Source organism: Lynx canadensis, chromosome D2 (assembly GCF_007474595.2).
Source record: "Lynx canadensis isolate LIC74 chromosome D2, mLynCan4.pri.v2, whole genome shotgun sequence".
Classification (NCBI taxonomy): domain Eukaryota; kingdom Metazoa; phylum Chordata; class Mammalia; order Carnivora; family Felidae; genus Lynx; species Lynx canadensis.
In genome coordinates, this window is record NC_044313.2 from 73,770,106 (window position 1) to 73,790,477 (window position 20,372).

The following is a 20,372-nucleotide window of genomic DNA, read 5'->3' on the forward strand; positions in this document are numbered from 1 at the left end:
TGTATTAAAATAAGACTACAGCCTGCCGCAACCCTGTATGTATTCCCTACCCTCCTTACCCAGCTCTCCTCTTATTTTCATACTATTTAACATCTAATAAACTAGATTACTTATTATGTTTATTTCTCTTTGTCCACCCTTGCTCCCTTAAAACGTAAGATCCACAGGGCCAGGACTTTTTGTTCACTGCTATATCCTAAATGGCTAGAAAAGAGAGACCAGCACTTTAAGTGTTCAATAAATGTTGAATAAATTGTTTAAATGTCCAAATCCTTAGTGGCCACTAGACATAATGCCAAAAAACACCTGAAGTTAAACATTCACTTCCCAACAGGGTTACCACAGATAGTATTACTATCCTAAAAACAGCAAGATCCACTCCCAGGACCCAGGAAAATTGAAAATATGCATTCACACAAAAGCTTGTATACAAACGTTCACAGCAGCACTATTCATAATAGGGAAAAAGTGGATACAATCCACCACACGTCCAACAGCTAATGAACGGATTGGCCAAACGTGGTATATCCACTAAATGAAATATTATTCACCAACAGGAAAGAATAAAGTACTGACACAGGCTACAATACGAATGAACCTTGAACATATTATGCTAAGTGAAAGAAGCCAGACACAAAAGGCCACATGTTGTATGATTCCATTGAAAGGAAATGTCCAGAACAGGCAAACCCTTAGAGACAGAAAGTAGATGACCAACTGCCAGGGGAGAGAAAGAGGAGAGAGAGAACAGGGAGTGAGAGCTAATGGGTACAGGCTTCTTGTTGGGAAAACAAAATGTTCTGCATTTAAACAGTGATAGGTAAACAATCTTGTGAAAATACTAAGTACTGAATTGTACACTTTATTTTTTGAGTTGTACATTTTAAAAGGGTGAATTTTACCTCCTTTCCTAAAATTCAAAAACCAAACAAAACAGAAAAACATAAAGGAACGCTCAGGCTCAATGTTCACGGCTCACAAATGAAGGAAGGCTAAAAGCTGGGAATGCCTTCTTGGCTGTATTCAATTCTAAGAATCCCATCCACCAACTAATCACAGAAATATTTTAAAAGGGAGGGAGAGAGGCTAGTCCTGTTAGTAGCAGCAAGCACAACTTTTCCTTCCCCTCCAATCCATTCAAATGCTATCATCTCCACCTGCAACACCACCACCTCCCACACCTGGTCCACACCATCTCACCAGAACTAATCCAGGAGCCATGCCACTGCCGCCCCTACTCCCACTCCTGTTCCTCCACAGTCTGTTCTCTGAACAGCAGTTACCGTTTAAAAACGTCAATCAGATGACTTCACACTCTTGCTCGAGACCCTTCAATGACTTCTTAAAACACTCAGATTTTACTCTACGTACTTCCCACGGCCTACAAGGCCCTACACTGTACCGGCCCTCGTGATCTCTCTAGCCTCATCTCCTACAACGCCAGCTCTAAAGGCTTTCTTCCAGTTCCTTAAGGTAGGCCAAGGTCAAACAGGCCAAAAACATTTCTCCCCGGGACCTTGGCATTTGTATTTTCAGCCTGGAATGCTCTTCCCCCAGATAGGTGAATGGCTCGCTCTGTCACTTGTTGCATGTGCTGCTTAAATGTCACCTCCACAAACAGGCCCTTTATTACACCTAATCTAAAACTAACACCTTCAGTCACTGTAACCTCTTATCCTGATTATGCTTTATTTCTCTTCACAGCACTTAGCACACTTTTTTTTCCCCCTGCCTGGTGCCTGTCTATCCTAATAGAAAGTAAACTCCATGAGGGTAAGAACTCTTGTTCGCTGCTGGATCCTCAACACCTCAAAGCACATCTAGTACGTGGAAGGTACACAATATACAGACTGAATCAGCAAAAACACATTCTTCAGTGAAATAGGTGCTCATCTAATCTACTTTTAAAAATCACAAAGAAACAAAGAATTAGCAATGGGCACAAAAACAAGTCAGTATTTTACCAAAATTACCTGTTCATCAAAAAGACCACAAATTCATAGAACAAAACACATATGCCACATTATGGATGTACAGTTAAAAGTTATTAACTGTAGAGAGAGAGAGAGACAGACAGACAGTGTGTGAGTGGGGGAGGGTCAGGGGGAGGGAGACACAGAATCCGATACAGGCTCCAGGCTCCGAGCTGTCAGCACAGAGCCCAATGCGGGGCTCGAACTCACAAACTGTGAGATCATGACCTGAGCCGAAGTCGGACGCTTAACCGATGGAGCCACCCACACACCCCTCACCCTACCTGCTCTCTTAATCCTACATCCGGACTAGTAGATGTGGACATCCTACAGATCCCTTCAATACTCGAAACCCTGTACTACAGCTTTCCTCTCAGGACGACATACTTCAGATGACAATAACATCCATCCCATGACCCAACACAGAAACTTCCATCTTCCTCTTACCCCGGGGCCCAGAGTTACTAGGTCCTGAATTCAGTTTCTGAGATATCTCAGACCTGTCCCCTCTGCTCTACCCCCACTGCATTAGTTCAAGCCCTTATTCACCTCTCACTTGGACTTCTCATCTAGAATCTCCAGATCTTCCATTTAGATCTCCCTTTTGATGGATTCACTACGATACTACCAAAGTGACCACTCCAGAATAGAAATCCATCATCCTTACTCTTTCCTAACAACCTTCCGTGCTTCCATGTACCTTTCAAGAAAATTTTCAACCCCCTCACTTAGCCTCATTTCCTATCACTGCCCTCCTATTCCCACCCCAAACACATCATTCTTTCAAAGTTAAGCAAGGCACAGTGAACGACTTACACTTTCCAAATACACCATCTCGGGGTTTTTTTCATTTTCCAGTATGTAGTCCCCTTTCTGACTCAAACACTCTTTTCTACCCTTCTTTGCCAAATGAAAGCTTTAACACTGAGCTTAGATGTCAATTCCACCAGAGAACTTTCCATGACTCTGATTTAGATGTCCTCTTCTGCCCTCCCACAGCACTTACCACAATTACCGTACATTGCCGTCAATACTCTACAATTGGGTATATGTTTTTTTGCTTTATTTTTCTGTGTCTTCTACTAAATTGGGAGCTCCCTGAGAGCAGTTCTGAGAGTATTCACCTGCATTCCACACTGCCCCACGCATGGAAGGGGTTGTTGTTAAATGAATGATTTGTGAAAGGGAGTAGGGGGGAAGAGGAAGAAAGAAAAAAAAAAAGGGGAAGGGGAAAGGCAGAGGGAGGGACGGGAGAGGGAGGGACGGGAGAGGGAAAGAGGAAATGAACAAAAAGAAGGACAAGAGGAAAAAAGTAAAAGAAACAAAAAGGGAAAGGAGGAGCCAGGGAAAGCAAAGGGGGAAAGCAGGCAGGAGGGAAGGGGCAGGGTGGTGAGAACACGCACACGCATGTGCACAGGCACGCGAGCAAAGGGCATTTGTACACAATCCATTACTTCTGTGTTCTATGCCAGTGATTACTGAGAGAATGGAACATCTGAAAAAGCCCATCTCCCGGAGATTCTAAGCATAACCATCTAAATCACTTCTCCCATAAAGATTCTGAAATGTCCAGCCTCTGCCACTTCACTTGAAAATGTACTGCAATGTAATGAGAGATGTTAATAACATGCAAAACGTAGAAACAAAGTTTTAGTTAGGAAAAAGTAGGAAATAAGGGCGCCTGTGTGGCTCAGTCGGTTATGCATCTGACGCTAGATACCAGCTCAGGTCCCGGTCTTGTGATGGTGAGATAGAGCCCCGCATAGGCCTCCGTGGTGAGCGTGGAGCCTTCTTGGGATTTTTCTCTCTCCCTCTCACTGCCCTGCCCCCGATCGGGTGAGCATGTGTGTGTACTCTCTCTCTCTCAAAATAAATAAATAAACATTAAAAAAAAGCAGGAAATGAATCTGACATAATCAAGTCTTGGAATCAGTAATAAACTTTCAATAAACTATCATTTCCTGATAACATGCTATTACTGACATTGAAAGATCTATAGAAAGGATAAAAAAAAAAATCCAACATCACACCAACAACATGACCTGTGTTAAGAACAAAATTGCTTTTCGGGTGCCTGGGTGGCTCAGTCGGTTAAACATCTGACTCTTGGTTTTGGCTCAGGTCAGATTCTCACAGTTCGTGGGACTGAGCCCTGCATCAGGCTTCACACTGTCAGCTTGGGATTCTCTCTCTGCCCCTCCCCTACATGCACTGGTGCTCTCTCACAATAAATAGGTTTGTTTTTTTTTTTTATTGCTTCTGTGCTACAGTCATATTTCTCAAAACCACACTGGGCAAAAATATTACAAGATAGAGCATTCTAATTAGTACAGGACTTTTATTTAAATACACTCTTGAAGTCACGTACTACAGGAAAATTGTCGCTAAAACATATAATATTTAAAACGATACATACATTTTAATGCAACAACTAGAAAAGTATTACTAAGCACTCTTCCAATGACATCAGTATACTGTCACTTAATAAAATAAAAAAATTCCTTGAATAAAACAGATAATAAAAACTTAAAAGCTCACCTCGAAGTATGAATATGTTTGGTAAGATCTAAGAAATAGCACAAATCCTTCTATCGCTCAGCTGTCATTACAATTTGGAAACTGGGAGCACACACACACACACACACACACATAAAAGATTTAAGCCCAATATAATCACTACTAAATACTTCTTGAATTGCAATTTTGTTAAAGGAAAATACCAATCATGGGCAGCCTCTCAACTTTTCAGCATATAAGAAATTAAGTTGTAAGAAATAAGCTAAGTTTGTAGTACTACTGATTATTAATAGACTCCCAAAGAGAAGACTTACTACACGTACAATAACAGGAAGTTCTTTTTGCACAAAACTAGAAATTTACTTTAATAACTCAACATTACTAGTACCTTTTTTTTAAAGGCAATGATAATGGAAATGCTAAGCACTTAAAATTAGTAGTTCTAAAATGATACCAAAAAATTTGCATTTGCCTAATATTTTGAAACTTTTAAGGCTAAAGTTTCCAACGTACTTTCATTTTTTAAACACACAAGTTAAAAAAAAGGGAAATGAAAGGAAGAAAATGTAAATCTAAAGGACCTTCAACTTAACTACATTTCTTTTAACCAAACATTAACAGAGTACCTAAGATGTGCCAGGCAATATACAGGGAACTATGACATATTACAACATCTATTACAAACTAAATCCTGTGTTTTTCAGCTTCTGAATTTATTATGTTATTTAACCCAACACTTTTCTTAAATTCTCATCCAACAGCGAGGAAGATACACAGTTTTTCCTAACAAATTTACTTGTCTCTGTTTTACATAGGTCACAAGAGTCACTGCTAGCATCTGTGACTAACAAAAGGGATTCATTTCAGAGACATCACTGATCATTTTTTTCATCTACATGAAGGTGAGACAGGAATTCAGCAGATATAAACTGTTTCAGGTATAAACTGTTTTAGATTATAAACACCCTAAACTCAAGACGGAAAAAAAAAAAAAAAAAAAACACTAAAAAAAAAACCAAAAAAACCAACACTGGACTAAATTTACTTTGTATAGCTGATAAATATTTAAGTGGCCACAGCATTTACTTCTTCCATAAACACAAACATTACAAATTTCCATTTAGATGCAATACTATAAAAGTCTTGATTCTGAAGACAAGCGAAGAAAACTTTTTTTAAATAATTCAAAGGAACTATCCAAAGTAGACAACATTTATATTTCACATACTATCACATACTATTTCACATTTCTACACTCGTAAACACACTCTACCCTTTTAAGCACTTCCGAATTTGTCACGGGTGAACAAGCTGTCTAGTGTCTAAGTTCCACCAGTTGAATCTAGACATTTCAGACACCTAAGGCTTTTTATCCTACAGTGTATTAAAAAATGACAGCATTCAATTACATATTCTCTAAAAAAACAACCAGTACTTCCATTGCTATAATTTCTTCCACCGACTAAGTAAATTCTACCCTTTAGACACTATCCTCCATTCAGTTAACATGTTTACATTTAAGAGGAACCCGGCCATGGGCTTTCCACATCAATCCACATTGGTTTTTACCACAACATCTGACAATTTACGGATCAACAAAGAAAAATAAACCATATAATGCTAAATCCCAGGAAATACAAGGGGCAACTGCTATCTCCGAGTTGTGTAAAGATCATAAAGATTCTCTTTAAGGATTTCTCAATTAAGATCACTTTCATGGCTAACCCTAGAGGTCCTCTGCTAAAAATTCACAGTACTGTTCACGCAATAAATGAGATTTTCTTTCATCAGTGTAATCGATAGAAGCACAATACAGTTCAGTTTCTAGAGTCGGATTACTTGACCTGCTTTTTCTGTTTTACCTTGTAAAACACTTTAATTCAAGCAGTTCCTCCTACCTTACCCTGAAAAAGGAGACGTCCTACAGGGCAGAATTCTGCTCAGTGCGATATCCTCCAAGTGGCCCCAACTCCACAGCAAAGCCGGTAGAGAGCCACACCAGCTGACCCCCGTCGTCTCCCGGCAAAGGGCTCGGGCACCAAGCCACCCAACACACCTTCCTCGGCAAAACTCGGAGGCCCCACACACGACCTCGATCAAACCCCCATACTTCCCCAATTCTGTAACCCCAGAGGTCGTTTTCTGGAAGCAATCTTTACCTTCATGATGATTCAGGGACCGCGATCCCCTCGAAAACACCAGATTCACCTGCACCTGGAGGGAAAACAAAAGACACCCAGTCAACACCACCGGGCACCCCTCTGCACTGGCGGAGGCGGAGGGAACCGAGCGAAGCCTGAACCCCGAAGAAAGAGCGTGGCGGGCATCAGCCCCCGAACCACGAAACGCCGACGAGGGGCTCCCTCTGGCCTCGCCAGCCCCGCAAACCCGGCCACCTACACAGCTCGGCGGCTTCCCGTCCCCATTGTCGGGACCCGCCGGAGTTTCCCGTCTCCGACAATGACGCCATTTCTGTCAGAGAAGAAGAAACTCCAACAAGCCGGGGGCCGGCGCGGGGCCGGCTGTTCCGAGGGATAAGGGAAAGGAGAGAGTCGGCGAAAAAGGGAGAGCAGAACGCGTCGAGCAGGAGCAGGAGGGCTCGAGGGGCCGGGTGTGGGGGGGCGGAGAGGCCAAGGCGGGCCGGAGGAGGGCCGCGGGCAGGACCGACCCACCGCGCAGCCTCTGCCCACGTCCGTTCTGAGGCGGACACCCGACAAGTGCGAGCGGGATCCCCGTCCGCCTGGCCGCGGGGACCGCCAGAGGACCGAGGGGCCGGAGGCGGCACAGCCCCCCGCGCCGGCCCGGGCCCCCCACCGCGGCCCGGAGCAGCTAAACCGCTGAGTGTGCGGCCGCCAGGCTGGGGGGCGACTCGGACTCGGCAACAGCACGGGGGGCGGGGGGCTCCCGGGAGGCCGAGGCCCCCAATCCGGGCTCCCGGCGAGACCACCGAGCGATCTTCCCCCGCTCCTCGGCCAGGCCCAAGTGACTCCCGAAAGGACCCCCCTTACGAGACCGCGAAAGCCTCAGAAATGTCCCTACCTTCCTCGGAGGCGAGCTCTGACCCTGGCACGTCCAGAGTTCCCTCCCCTACTCCCCCCCAAAACAGCAGGCCCGGGGGAGAGATGGGGGAAGAAGGGCGGCGGGTCCAGCGGTTGCTGAGGCTGAAGCTCCGGCTCCTCCTCCTCCCGCGGCGGCGACTGGTACCTTTGTTTGGCGGCCGCTCGGGCTCCCTCGCTGGGGGGAGGGGGGGACGACGAAAAATCCCTCCCGGACTGGAGGTCCGGGCCCCGAATCGCGCTGCCCTCCAGAGGACGGCGGCGCCAGACCCTCTGCGGCTCCTTCTGGGCAAAGGTCCAGGCGGTGGCCGTGGCGGCGGCAAGCTTAAGCACAAGAGTCTCCCTCCGCTCCGGCGCCCGAGCTCCTCACTCCGGACTCGACTGACGGGCAAACATCGCTTTCCCCCCCCCCAACCCCAAGGCCCCCCCTCCCTTCTTTCTCCCCTCCCCTAGATATTTTCCCCTCCCCTACCTCTTTCCCGGATGGCCTCTTAGATGACCTCGGATTGGTTAGAGTTCTTTAGAACCCGCCTACACCCTATTCTCATTGGTCTTCGGGATACAAACAACGACGACCATTTTCCCACCACTTCTATGGAAACAGAAAGTTACGCCTCAAAGCTTCCCGGGAAATGTAGTCCAACCTCTGAGGCCCAATACGGAAGCCCTTGCCCCTGAGAACTGCAAGACCCACAATGCCCCGCGTCTGCGTGAGATGAGGAAGGGAGGGGAGGGAGGGGCGGGGGCGACAAAGCAGTGGGGAGGCGGCAACGACGCCCTGCGCAGTGTGACCGGGATGGCGTATTTTCTTGCACCGAGTAATGCGGTGTCGCTGGCGGCTGAGAAGGGTGGAGAGTTCCGTGGTGAAGTAGGGGGAGGGATCTATGTAGGCGTTCGGAGGAGCCTTGGCCTGAACTATAAAGTGGGAAGTTGATGCTGGGTACTGCTACTCCCGGACCGGCAGCGTGAAAGTTGTGATATCACCGTTGAACGTGAGCGGCTGTGGTGGCGGTTCGGGGGGAACCCGGATGGGAATGAGGGCGGGGGAGGCTGGAAGGCGGGGTCCGGAGGAAAGAAAGAAAGGAGGGTGAGGACCCGGATGCTGAACCGGATTGTGTATGAGTTTCCGTACTTGCTAGAGAAGGGGTGGAGCGGTAGGTGACCCAGTGGGGCGGAAGGGGCAACTGAGCGGAGAGGAAGCAGAAACCTCTCCTCTCCTGCGGGCTCTGTACCAGCATAGTAGACCTTGAAGTTCTTTTGCCAAGTCTCTGTTAAAAATCTGCCTTGGGGTTATTTAAATCCACTGCTTTTATCTCAGGCAGTTTTCTTCAGCTCTGTCATCTCCCAAAGTTTAAGTGGAGGATTCACTCTGCGTTTCACAGCTACGCTGAGTGTCACTATTTAGCAATTTGAAACCAGATCGTTCCCTGAAAAAAAAAAAAAAAAAAACTTGCATGGTATTATAACTTTCCATATTGCAAGTCTGTTCCTTGGTTTCATTTTTTAGAGCGTTAGAAGGCACTTTCCGTTAGTTCATTCAATCCTTCACATACTTATTGAGCGCCTACCATGTGGAAAAACGGAACAGCCCTGCCTTCGTGGACCTAAGCCTAGTGAGACAGACAGATATTAAAATGGACACACAATTGAATGTGAAGTTAATAGCAGTGGTGAGTGCTACAAAGGAGAGTTACATGGTGATAGGAGAATTTAAATAGGGAATTTGGCTTAAGGGAAATAAAGTGAGGATCCAGCTGAGAGTGGAAAGGTTATCATAAGTTAACTAAGAAAAGACATTCCAGACAGAAAGAATAACATGTTGGAAAGCCTGTGTCTAGAGGCTTTTAAAGTGTGAAGAATTAATTGTGAAGACCTGAAGGGGGAGGAGAGGGGAGGGGAGGCGGGCGAGTAACCTACTATTATGCAGTTTATTAAGGAATTGTTCTTACCTAAGAGCAAAGGGATGTTTTCAAAGGGTTCTCAATGGGTAGGGAAACAGGACCAGATCTGAATTTTGCAAGGATCACTGGCTGAAGAGTAGAGGTCTAGATTAGAGACCTAATCTAGGAGTGAGCGCAGGGAGCCCAACCAGGAGATTATTGCAGTAGTAGTCCCACACAGGGGACAATCTATTTTCATATTAATACTCATCCATCAACTATTTGAACCCATTTAAGGCAGTTTGCCAGTTTTGGAAGTGAGTAGTTTCAGACTCTCTCATAGAGGCATTCTGTAGTTATTCAATCTAAAAATAAATGAGTAGAATTCATGTAACACTAATGCCCCTTTATATTTGAGTCTAGTACATGATGGCTGAAAGTTCCAGCCATGTAAATAGTACTCCTTTAGGTCAAAAAAAGAAAGAAAAGAAAAAAAAAATAGCATGTATGCCACAGTGTATAGAACCCCTTAGACTCTTAAGAAGACACAAAACATTACTTTCAATACCTAGAAAAATTGAGGTTCCTGTATTTTCCTACTACCAGAATACTTGTGTATAAACATCCTCTAGGAAAGGAACATTAATTGACTTGTTCAATGAGTGTTCTTAAGGTAATTTTTAAAGATTCATAACTGGTTTTGTTTTTGTTTTTTTTTAATAGCGTTGACAAAGCCTTGAGAATTGAAACAAAAGTTAGTTAGCTCTGACTTCTGGGCAAGAGTATACTTGTTACTGATCCACAGGGAGACAAAAGAGTTCTTGAAAGGTGGTCTCATTGATTTTTAAGTTAAGTACATTGCTTTCAACCTTGTTGGGAAGAGATAGCCACCAACTGCTTTAAATGCAGAAATATATAAAAGATGCTTGTTTTTATTTTTTATCTTACCTTTAATTCTGTTCAATAATCTTTTACCTAAGTGATTATTCTTGTTACCTTTTTTTTTTTTAATCTCTTAAGAATGAGATAACATGTCAAAGTTTAAACAGTATAGATAAAAGATTACTAAACTGATTTTTTGGATAATTTCAAAATATTTCTGGACTTTTTTCCCCCCCTTGTGACATCCTTGGTATTCATTGTCAGTTAAGGCAGGTGTAAAACTTTCCTACATGGAATGTTTCTCCTTGAGGTCATATTGCTAAGATGATTTCCCTTTGCTGGAGTGCTCAGTTCTTTTTTTGTTGCTTTTTGTTTTTAATTTAAGTTTATTCATTTTGAGAGAGAGAGCATGCGGGGTAGGGGCAGAGAGAGAGGGGAGAGAATCCCAAGCCCCCGATGCGGAGCTTGCACTCACAAACCATGAGATCATGACCTGAGCTGTCAAGAGTCAGAGACTTTAACCAACTGAGCCACCCAGGCGCCCCTAGAGTACTCAGTTCTTATAATTGTTTCACCTAAACACTCCAGAGTAGATTATAAAAAACGCACTTTTCAGTCTTTTAGTTCATGATCCTAGAAACAAAATCATTGTTATAGAAGCAAAGAAAACAGATAAAGGTGAGAAACCTCCTAAAATGTACCCAAGATGTGAGAGCAATTAGTAAGAAGATTCCTAAGATAGGACAAACAAAACAGCAAAGAAGCAAAGTAGAGATTGGATTCAATAGAAAAGAAGATTGTAGGAAGACCATGAGTGTTATCTAGGAAATATCAAAGTAAATGTAAAACTCAGAATAATAAATCACTACAGAGAAGTGTGTGTGTGTGTGTGGATACAGGGGAATATTTTTGATAATTGCATTCAAACTAATGCACGTCTTAATTAGAATCTTTGAAAGGATGGACTGTAAAGAAATTACAAGAGAGGAGTTTTCCCCTTAAATTTTAATATATAAACGTATCTCAATGCTCTTGGGGAAAAAGTATGTTTACGAATTTATGTAATGAATCAAATATAAAGTATCTAATCTGTTGATTGTTTTGACATTGATTTTGGTTTTATGCCTTTTATGGTTGAGTACAGTAAGAAAAACTTAATATAAGTTTTGTAACTAAGGAAATCACTTAAAATCCAGATGAATACTGGGACCAATGAAGTCACTTGAAGACTTCCCTTTTCTTTTCTTTTTTTTCCTTAAGAGATAATTTACATATCATATAGTTCACCCATTTAAAGTATACATTTTGGTAGGTTTCAGGATATTCACATGGATGTGCAACCATCACAACCCTAATTTTAAATATTTTGAACCCTACAAAAGAAACTTCATACTCCATATTCTTCCTACCCCAACTCTAGGCAATCAGGCAAACTACTTTCTATCTTTATAGATTTGCCTATTCTGAACATTTCATATATTATATGGTTTTTTGTGACTGACTTCTTTCACTTCAGCATGTTTCAAGATGTCATCTGTGTGAATTTTCTTTTAAAACAGAACTGAAAGTGTACTTGCACAAAAACACCTTGAGATACAAATTCCTTTGCAGTGTTAACACTCAAAATTAATTTAGTGAATAAGATCATCTTTATCCTTCTCCTTTTTCACAGATCAGCTTTGAAATTCAAAAACAATGGAGAAGACGCAAGAAACAGTGCAAAGAATTCTCCTAGAACCCTATAAGTATTTACTTCAGTTACCAGGTAACTTTAGTTATGGTTAATATAGGGTCTTTTTATAGAGTAGTAGTCATTCAAATGTTAAATTACTGAAAAGATTAGATTTACCATCTCTTAAGATTTCCTATTTAAAGGCATGCATTTGAGAAAAATGACAAATAGAACATTTTAGTTTTTTGTTCTTAAAAGGGACATTTTTGGTTTGCTTTTTTAAAATTTTTTAATGTTTATTTGATTTTGAGAGAGATAGAGTGTGAGCAGGGGAGGGGCAGAGAGAGAGAGAGAAGTGGGGGGGAGACACAGAATCCGAAGCAGGCTCCAGGCTCTGAGCTGTCAGTACAGAGCCCAGCGCGGGGCTGGAACCCACAGACCGAGAGATCATGACCTGGGCTGAGGTCGGAGGCTCAACGGACTGAGCCACCCAGGCTCCCTAAAAGGGACATTTTTGAAGCATTGTTTTAAAAATGTCCAATTATACAACATAACTAAAAAAAATAAAATAAAACATTTGAGTACCTCATTGGAAGTTTCATTCTTTATGGATGCCATACATTCCTATTCCCCACCATTTAGATATTAGGGGAAGTTACGCCAGTTTGTATAACAACAAAAAGCTTCACTCTATCTTCCATGTTCATTTGTTCTATCACATACACACTGCATTTCTTACACTACTGGTTCCTTTAAGAGCCAAATAGTAATGCATCTCTAACTCACATTACTTGGAAACAGCCCACATTATTTGTATATAAAGATGGGTCATCCGAACATGGCTTCTTAGAGTAACACCTGCCTAATCACATGTATGTGCATGTTTTATTTTGCTATTTTTTTAAGCTTGGTTTGGAAAATAATAATAGCAAGTAAAAACTCATATATATAATAAGCGTGGGTTTTTGTAATAAAAATTCATTCACAAACCAAGTACTTGAAATTGGAATTCTCTTTCTTACAGAAATTATAAAAGGTGATAAATTCGTTGACAACCATAAAACCTACTTAGCATGCAAGGTAGCTAACCTTTAGACTAATAACATTCTCAAACTCAATCACGATAAACACTTTTTTATTTCTGTTCTAAAGTGCATATCTTTCTTTATGGGCACATGTCAGTGGTACGTTTCTGTTCTTCATGAGCCTGGAGAGAATAAATATGGTTATCAAAGGCAGAATAGTGGTGGCTCCCCAGCTACATCCTCAAGGCCATCATGATTAGTGTCATTTCTATTCTGGCAAATCTTAATGAAGACGTACCTGCTAATGTCAGTGCTTCAAAGAATGAAGGGAACTATCTATTTCCTAACTCAAGTTATACCCAGCCATATTATCTCATATAACTCATCAAAGGTTATTAGATGAAATCTAATTGACAGAATGAAGATACTCCATAGTACAACAGAAGCTATTTAAAAGTATCCAGAATTTGTTGGATATAAATTACCTTCCACTGTGATGATTCCAGTGACAAAAAAAAAAAAAAAAAAATTAAAGATGAAATCCTCAGGGTGCCTGGGTAGCTCAGTCAGTTAAGCATCTGACTCTTGATTTCAGTCTAGGTCATGATCTTACAGTTCATGGGATGAAGCCCTGAGTCTGGCTCCATTCTCACTCTCTCTCTGCCCCTCCCCCGTGCACACACTGTCTCAAAAAATAGTAAATAAAGATGAAATCCTCAAGATACTAAGGACAAAGAAGATACGTACTTTTTAAGAAACTTCTAGTCTGTTAATATTTTGAAATTCGTTACAGATAGTGCACCTCTTTATTACCTACAGCCAGGGTACATAATTCTACCTTGCTCTTGGCATGGTGCTGCTTTTTATTGATGTATAACGTGCATAAACAATGATCATAAGTACAGCTCAAAAAGTTATGGAGGGGTGGCAGTGCCTGGCTGGGTCAGTCAGTAGAGCATGTGACTTTTAATCTCAGGGTCATGAGTTCAAGCCACGTTGGGCACAGAGCTTGAAAAAAGTTATCAAAAGGGTTAGGGAATGGGTAAAAAGGGGTGAAGGGGAGTGAGAGGTACAGGCTTTCAGTTACAGAATGAATAAATCACAAAGATAAAAAGTACAACATAAGGAATATAGTCGTTGGCATTGTAATTAACGTTGTTGGAGGGAAGACAGAAATGGAGAATGCAAAGGGAAAGTTTCCTGCTATTTAAGGAAAAGCCAAGAGACTGCTTTTGAGTGACGTTTATTCAACAGCTAGTAAACTACACTTATTTCAGGGTCTCCCACTGAGAAACATGGTGATGTTTCTCCTGCACTCTCTTCATCTGTTGTTGAACTTATTTTGGAACAAGTTTGCAAACACTGGTTGGAACCAGGCTATGGTAATATATGCCAGTTATCAGTGCCGTAAAGGGTCTAAAGAGTGTCTCCTGCCACTTTGCAGAGCAAGGACTGTCTGTAATTTTATTCTGTGTGTTTATTTATTTATTGTAGGGAGAGTGGATATGAGAGGAGCAAGGGAGAGAGAGAATCCCAAACCAACTTCACATTTGGAGCCCAGTGCAGCCCACTGTGGGGCTCTAACCTACAACCCTGGGATCACAACCCAAGCCAAAATCAAGAATCAGAAGCTTAACCTATTGAGCCACCCAGGCACCCCTGTAGTTACATGTTAGCAATAATGTTTACCTGTGTAATGAACTTTTGTAACATTTTTTAATCCTCATCTTGAATTAATATCTAAGTCATTAGATAACATTTAAAGCTCTCATTAGGTAGCTAATTTGTTTTAATCAAATGTATTCTTGCATCCATAATACAATGTTACCTCAAAAGATTTTCCTAAAGAAATAAGAAATTGTGTGGCACCAGGTTGGTTCATCAGTGGAGCACGGGACTCTTGATCTCGGGGTTGTAAATTTGAGCCCCATGCTGGGTGCAGAGATTACTTAAAAAAAAAAAAAAAAAAGGAAATAGGAAATTGCACTATGTATAGTAAACCTGTTTTTCACAGAGAACTTCATAGTTACTAAAGTGACTTCAAGATGGGCCAGAACATTTTTTCTGTTGGGAAATTACTCTTGCTAATAAAAGATTATAATAATTAAAAATTATTAGTATTAGGATGTTTTGAAATTAGTGGGGTTGAATGACTTTTGTTTGTTTATTTGCCCTAGTGTAGGTCCCCAGGCCAGGGAGTCCGTAATGTTAAGGTCTTTTAAAGAGGAAAGGTAATTATTGTTTCTTTTCATTTTGAGGGATTTCTATGACTAACATCTGTTAGAAACTATTTGGGGACTTAAAAGTATCAATCCAGACCCCAGAACCTGGTTAAAGGAAAAGAATATATTCAAACACAACTGCAGGGGCACCTGGGTGACTCGGTTGAGCATCCGGCTCTTGATTTTAGCTCAGTCATAATCTCCCAGTTCGTGAGATGGAGCCCTGAGTTGGACGCCACGCTGACAGCTGGAGCCTGTTTGGGATTCCCTCTCTCCCTCTCCCTCCCTTTTCCTCCCCACTCTGCTTCTCTCTGCCCCTCCCCTGCTTGTGTGCGGCTCTCTCTCTCTCTCTCTCTCTCTCTCAAATAAAATTTGGGAAAAAAAACTTGTAAATTAAGCCATTTATTGGACTTTTTCTATATATATTCTAAAGCAAAAAGGAAAATGTCTCTCCACTTTGTGTTCTTCACCTTCTGAACTTTTTTTTCTTTTTTTAGAGAGCAAACCCACGCAAGCAGGGGGGAGAGGCAGAGAGGGAGAATCTTAAGCATGTGCCACACTCAGCATGGAGCCCAACATGGGGCTCAATCCCCTGATCCTGAGATGATCTGAACCAAATTCAAGAGTTGGTTGCTTAACCAACTGAACTCCCCAGGCACCTCTGAGCTTATTTTCTAAAGTGATATGGGTTACTTTACACACTTGCACATTGTAAGTAAAGCCCAGATTGGCCTTAGCTAAACTGGAAAGTAGATCAAAAGTATAAAGTATATAATTGCTACCCAGACCATGTTCACCTTAAGGATTAGGAGACAGAAGATACTCCTTCTTGAACCCTAAGAGAGCCTTCCCCTCCAGACTTCTCACAGAAAGTGCAACTCTCTTTCATTTGGATATGTGATGAGAGTTTATGTATTCATTCCTTTGGGTGATTGGTACAGAGAAAAAAACCTAGATAAGTCTTAGAAAATACTGTTTTTGTTCACTGGAACTTTTTATGTAACTATTTTCTGAAACCTCATCTGAAATTAGGATGTGACTGTGCATTCACTTTAGCAGGAAGCTCATAGAACATTATTAAATGAACTGGTTGGGGTTTTTATCTATCATTCCTTTATATTTGGGCTAAAATGACTTCTATTGATAACTACTAGCCAAAAATCTCTTGAGCTTTCCATGTAAGAAAATGATAACATTGAAAAACTAATGGCCGTAGTCAAAAATAAAAAGACTCATTTTTTACTAAACTGGGATCCTAAAAGGGAATACTTGAGGGAATGGGAATCTCATTTTTTGATAGGAAAGAAGCAGAACTATACAATCTCTAAAACTTTAAAGGAATGGTAGATACTTGTAAGAGGTAATTATATGAGGTAAATCAGTAGCAAAGTATGCTTCATTAAAAATACCCATAGTGAGGTGCCTAGGTGGCTCACTCGGTTAAGCATCCAACTCTTGATCTCAGCTCAGCTCTTGATCTCAGGGTCGTGAGTTCAAGCCCCACGTTGGGCTCCACGCTGAGTGTGAAGCCTACTTAAAAAAAAAAAAAAAAAAATCCCCATAGTTCCTCTGAAATGGACAGTGCTAATTAACTGCCACTAACTAGACTAACTTGTTTTTCAAAAAAGGAATGCATTAGATCATAGTTTCTAAAATGCCCATTTCATTCCAGTGAAAGGAGTGGGCTTACTAGCGGGCCCCTGGAATACTTCAGAATGTCTTTGCCCGCCCTAATTTTAAAAGGCTGTGGCGTTTTAGACTGAATTTCAGCAGAGGGGGTGGGGCGTTTAGGGCCCAGTAGTGAAAGGCAAGGTCTCTAGTAATGGATTAGTGGGGCTGGGTTCATCAAGTCTGATCAGTCTTAGAGGAAGTGTCTGAATATGTTTTTTATAACTGAAATATTTTATTGCCGAATTTTATTCTTTAATTCCAGGTAAACAAGTGAGAACCAAACTTTCACAGGCATTTAATCATTGGCTCAAAGTTCCAGAAGATAAGCTGCAGGTATTTAGGCAATTCAAAACCTCTTAATCCTTAAGAAATTAATAGATGTCACACAAAATACTCTTTGCTCTTAATTGAGTTTAATGTTCCCCGCATATATTGTATTATATTGACATTGCTAAGTAAATACCAGTTGTAAAAACTAAGGAATCCAGGACTTGTAATCTGTTAATTCAATTATTTATAAGCTTTTTGAATATTTGCACATTCAAATAAAATGAAATTGTCCATCGTCTTTTTTGTCAGATTATCATTGAAGTGACAGAGATGTTGCATAATGCCAGTTTGCTCATCGACGATATCGAAGACAACTCAAAACTCCGACGTGGCTTTCCTGTGGCACACAGTATCTATGGGATTCCGTCCGTCATCAATTCTGCCAATTACGTGTATTTTCTTGGCCTAGAGAAAGTCTTAACCCTTGATCACCCCGATGCGGTAAAGCTTTTTACCCACCAGCTTCTGGAACTCCACCAGGGACAAGGCCTAGATATCTATTGGAGGGATAATTACACTTGTCCCACCGAAGAAGAATATAAGGCTATGGTGCTACAAAAGACAGGTGGGCTGTTTGGATTAGCAGTGGGTCTCATGCAGTTGTTCTCTGATTACAAAGAAGATCTAAAGCCACTACTTAATACACTCGGGCTCTTTTTCCAAATTAGGGATGATTATGCTAATCTGCACTCCAAAGAATATAGTGAAAACAAAAGCTTTTGTGAAGATCTAACAGAGGGAAAGTTCTCGTTCCCTACTATTCATGCCATCTGGTCAAGGCCTGAAAGCACCCAGGTGCAGAGTATCTTGCGCCAGAGAACCGAAAATATAGATATTAAAAAATACTGTGTACATTATCTTGAGAACGTAGGTTCTTTTGAATACACTCGGAGTACTCTTAAAGAGCTTGAATCTAAAGCCTATAAACAAATTGATGCACGTGGTGGGAACCCTGAGCTTGTAGCTCTAATAAAGCACTTAAGCAAAATGTTCAAAGAAGAGAATGAATAATACTAAGTCATTCTTGATTAGGCCTGGGAGCTTATTTTAGTTGACTTTTTTTTTTTTTTTTTTTTGTCTTTTAGCCTATCACTTTTTTAAAAATTAGGACCAAGCTGTTAGTCTCCTCAAACTGAGTGAATTGGGGTGATGTGAGTGAGATTGTTTCAATTTAGAACCCCTTTGTACAGATAATCATCATAGTACAAAGTTGATGGAATCAAAAGGAGCCACATTTAAATAGGTCTAATATGAATGTCAGAATGTGCTGTGTTGGGACCTTATGGACAACTGCCACAAATGTTCTGCTAATTCTATCAATAAAGAAGACTTCAGCTTCCGGGAATTCTTATCCAGATACTTCTAACTGTGCTGTATGGGCAATTCCCCATTCTTCGTCTACCCCATTTCCAAGCCAGTGACTACTTGGAACCAGTTCCGGTAGCTAGCTGACCCAAAGACCACAGGACCTCCTCTTTCTTCCTAAATGTTGCTACTTAAAATATCTTCATCTCCTCTTGGAAACTCCCTTACTAAAGTCTGCCATGAAAAAGCTGACTGTGATAAGCAGTAAGCGATCTGGCCCTTTTTCTTACCTTTTCCTGTTTTTCATCCTCTCTGCCCAGCAAATTCTCCTTAACCAAGGAGTCTCCACTTACTGGAATTTATATGCTACCCCACATTCATTCTTTTTTCCTTCTAAATGTAATTTGTGACCCAAAGCTGATTAGTATCTGGATACGGCATTGTCTTTCCATTTGGAAAGAAAAAAGGGCACGTGGAAAATGTATTTTATGAAGTAGCCTTTATTTCAGTCTTTTTATATTTTTCAGGGCGCCTGCATGGCTCAGTTGGTTAAGCATCCAGCTTCGGCTTAGGTCATGGTCTCACGGTTCATGAATTTGAACCCTGTGCTGGGCTGTCAGCTCGGAGCCCACTCCGGATCCTCTGTCCCCCTCTCTCTCTACCCCTCCCCTGCTCAGGTCCACTTGCTCTCTCTCTCTCACTCAGTCACTCAAATATTTGGGGAAAAAAAAAACCTTTTTATATTTTCCTATCAGTAGTAAAAATCATAAAAGAGCTGTTTGCTAACCTGAAGTACAAAAGCAGAAGGAAGTGTCCTTTTCCTTGCCACTACTGAAGGCAATTGGTGCTTGAATGGAAAGGGAAGTAGGTATCTTTAATCTCTGTGATTAAAGGAATGTAAAGTGTTGACCTGAGAGCTGGTGCTTGGCTGGCTGAAAAGTAGTCAAAGCCTATGCTATCAGGCACTAATTAGCTTTACAGTGCTTTCATAGTGACCCCCTATCCCTTTTGTGTACTTTCCACCCCCAAGCCCCTGGAGCCATCTGTGGCAACAAGAAGTAGCAAAGGAAAAACCCTGATTCCTTCACTTAGAAGTGTTGCTGACCTCCCAAAACAAAACTGCTTTCCAGAAACACTGCGTTTTGCTTGATTGGTTCTATTCTGGTGTGTTATCTCAGATCTAATCACCATGTACTTGTATGAGAACTTCTCACTGAAGCACTCAATCTAAATCTTTGAAAAGCTGGGTACTATCTTTACTAACTTTTAAAATAATTTGGATCTGGGGCACCCTGGGTGCCTCAGTCCATTAAGTGTCCAACTTCGGCTCAGGTTATGATCTTTCATTTTGTGAGTTCAAGCCCTGCTTCAGGCTCCATGCAGACAGTGTGAAGCCTGCATGGGATTCTCTCTCCCTCTCCTTCTCTGCCCCTCACTCACTTGCGCGCGCTCTCTCTCTCTCTCTGTCTCAAATAAATTAGGGGCACTTGGCTGGTTCAATCAGTAAGTGTCTAACTTCAGCTCTGGTTGTGATCTCACTGCTCATGGGTTCGAGTCCCGCGTCAGGCTCTGTGCTGACAGCTAGCTGAGAGCCTGGAGCCTGCTTCAGATTCTGTGACTCTCTCTGTTCCTCCCCTACTCTCTCTCTGTCTCTCTCTCTCTCTCTCTCTCAAATAAACATTAAATTTTTTTTTTAAGGTTGACACAGTGGAATAGAGAGCTGATGGATTTAACATCTTGCTGAAAGTGATTTATAGCAACATAATTAGCCTTCATTCTTTTGGTTTTGGCAAGCAAAAAATTTTATTTTTTGAACCTTCATAGACTAGAAAATGTGAA

General features: G+C 41.6%; 2 protein-coding genes across 8 annotated transcripts in view; one reads left to right on the forward strand and one right to left on the reverse strand.

Moving 5' to 3' along the window:
* The window catches only part of ARID4B (AT-rich interaction domain 4B), a 157,208-nt gene extending 149,225 nt beyond the window's left edge, over nt 1-7,983 (reverse strand). For 6 of the 7 annotated variants that reach the window (XR_003972975.2, XM_030335366.2, XM_030335365.2 and 3 more), the window contains exons 1-2: nt 7,530-7,983; nt 6,650-6,704 (exon numbers count right to left, since the gene is read on the reverse strand). Coding sequence is in view for 6 of the 7 variants with exons in the window: in XM_030335366.2 (XP_030191226.1) it covers nt 6,650-6,655 (6 nt within the window). In the remaining variant the exon portion in view is untranslated. The remainder of the gene's footprint in view (nt 1-6,649; nt 6,705-7,529) is intronic. The other variant, XM_030335363.2, reaches the window with a different exon arrangement.
* A 339-nt stretch (nt 7,984-8,322) lies between these two features.
* On the forward strand, nt 8,323-18,573 carry GGPS1 (geranylgeranyl diphosphate synthase 1). Its single transcript, XM_030335371.1, has 4 exons — nt 8,323-8,538; nt 11,981-12,073; nt 17,161-17,231; nt 17,478-18,573. Exons 2-4 carry the CDS (start codon nt 12,004-12,006, stop codon nt 18,237-18,239), a joined length of 903 nt encoding a protein of 300 aa, XP_030191231.1. The 5' UTR covers nt 8,323-8,538; nt 11,981-12,003; the 3' UTR covers nt 18,240-18,573.
* The last annotated feature ends 1,799 nt before the right edge of the window (nt 18,574-20,372 follow it).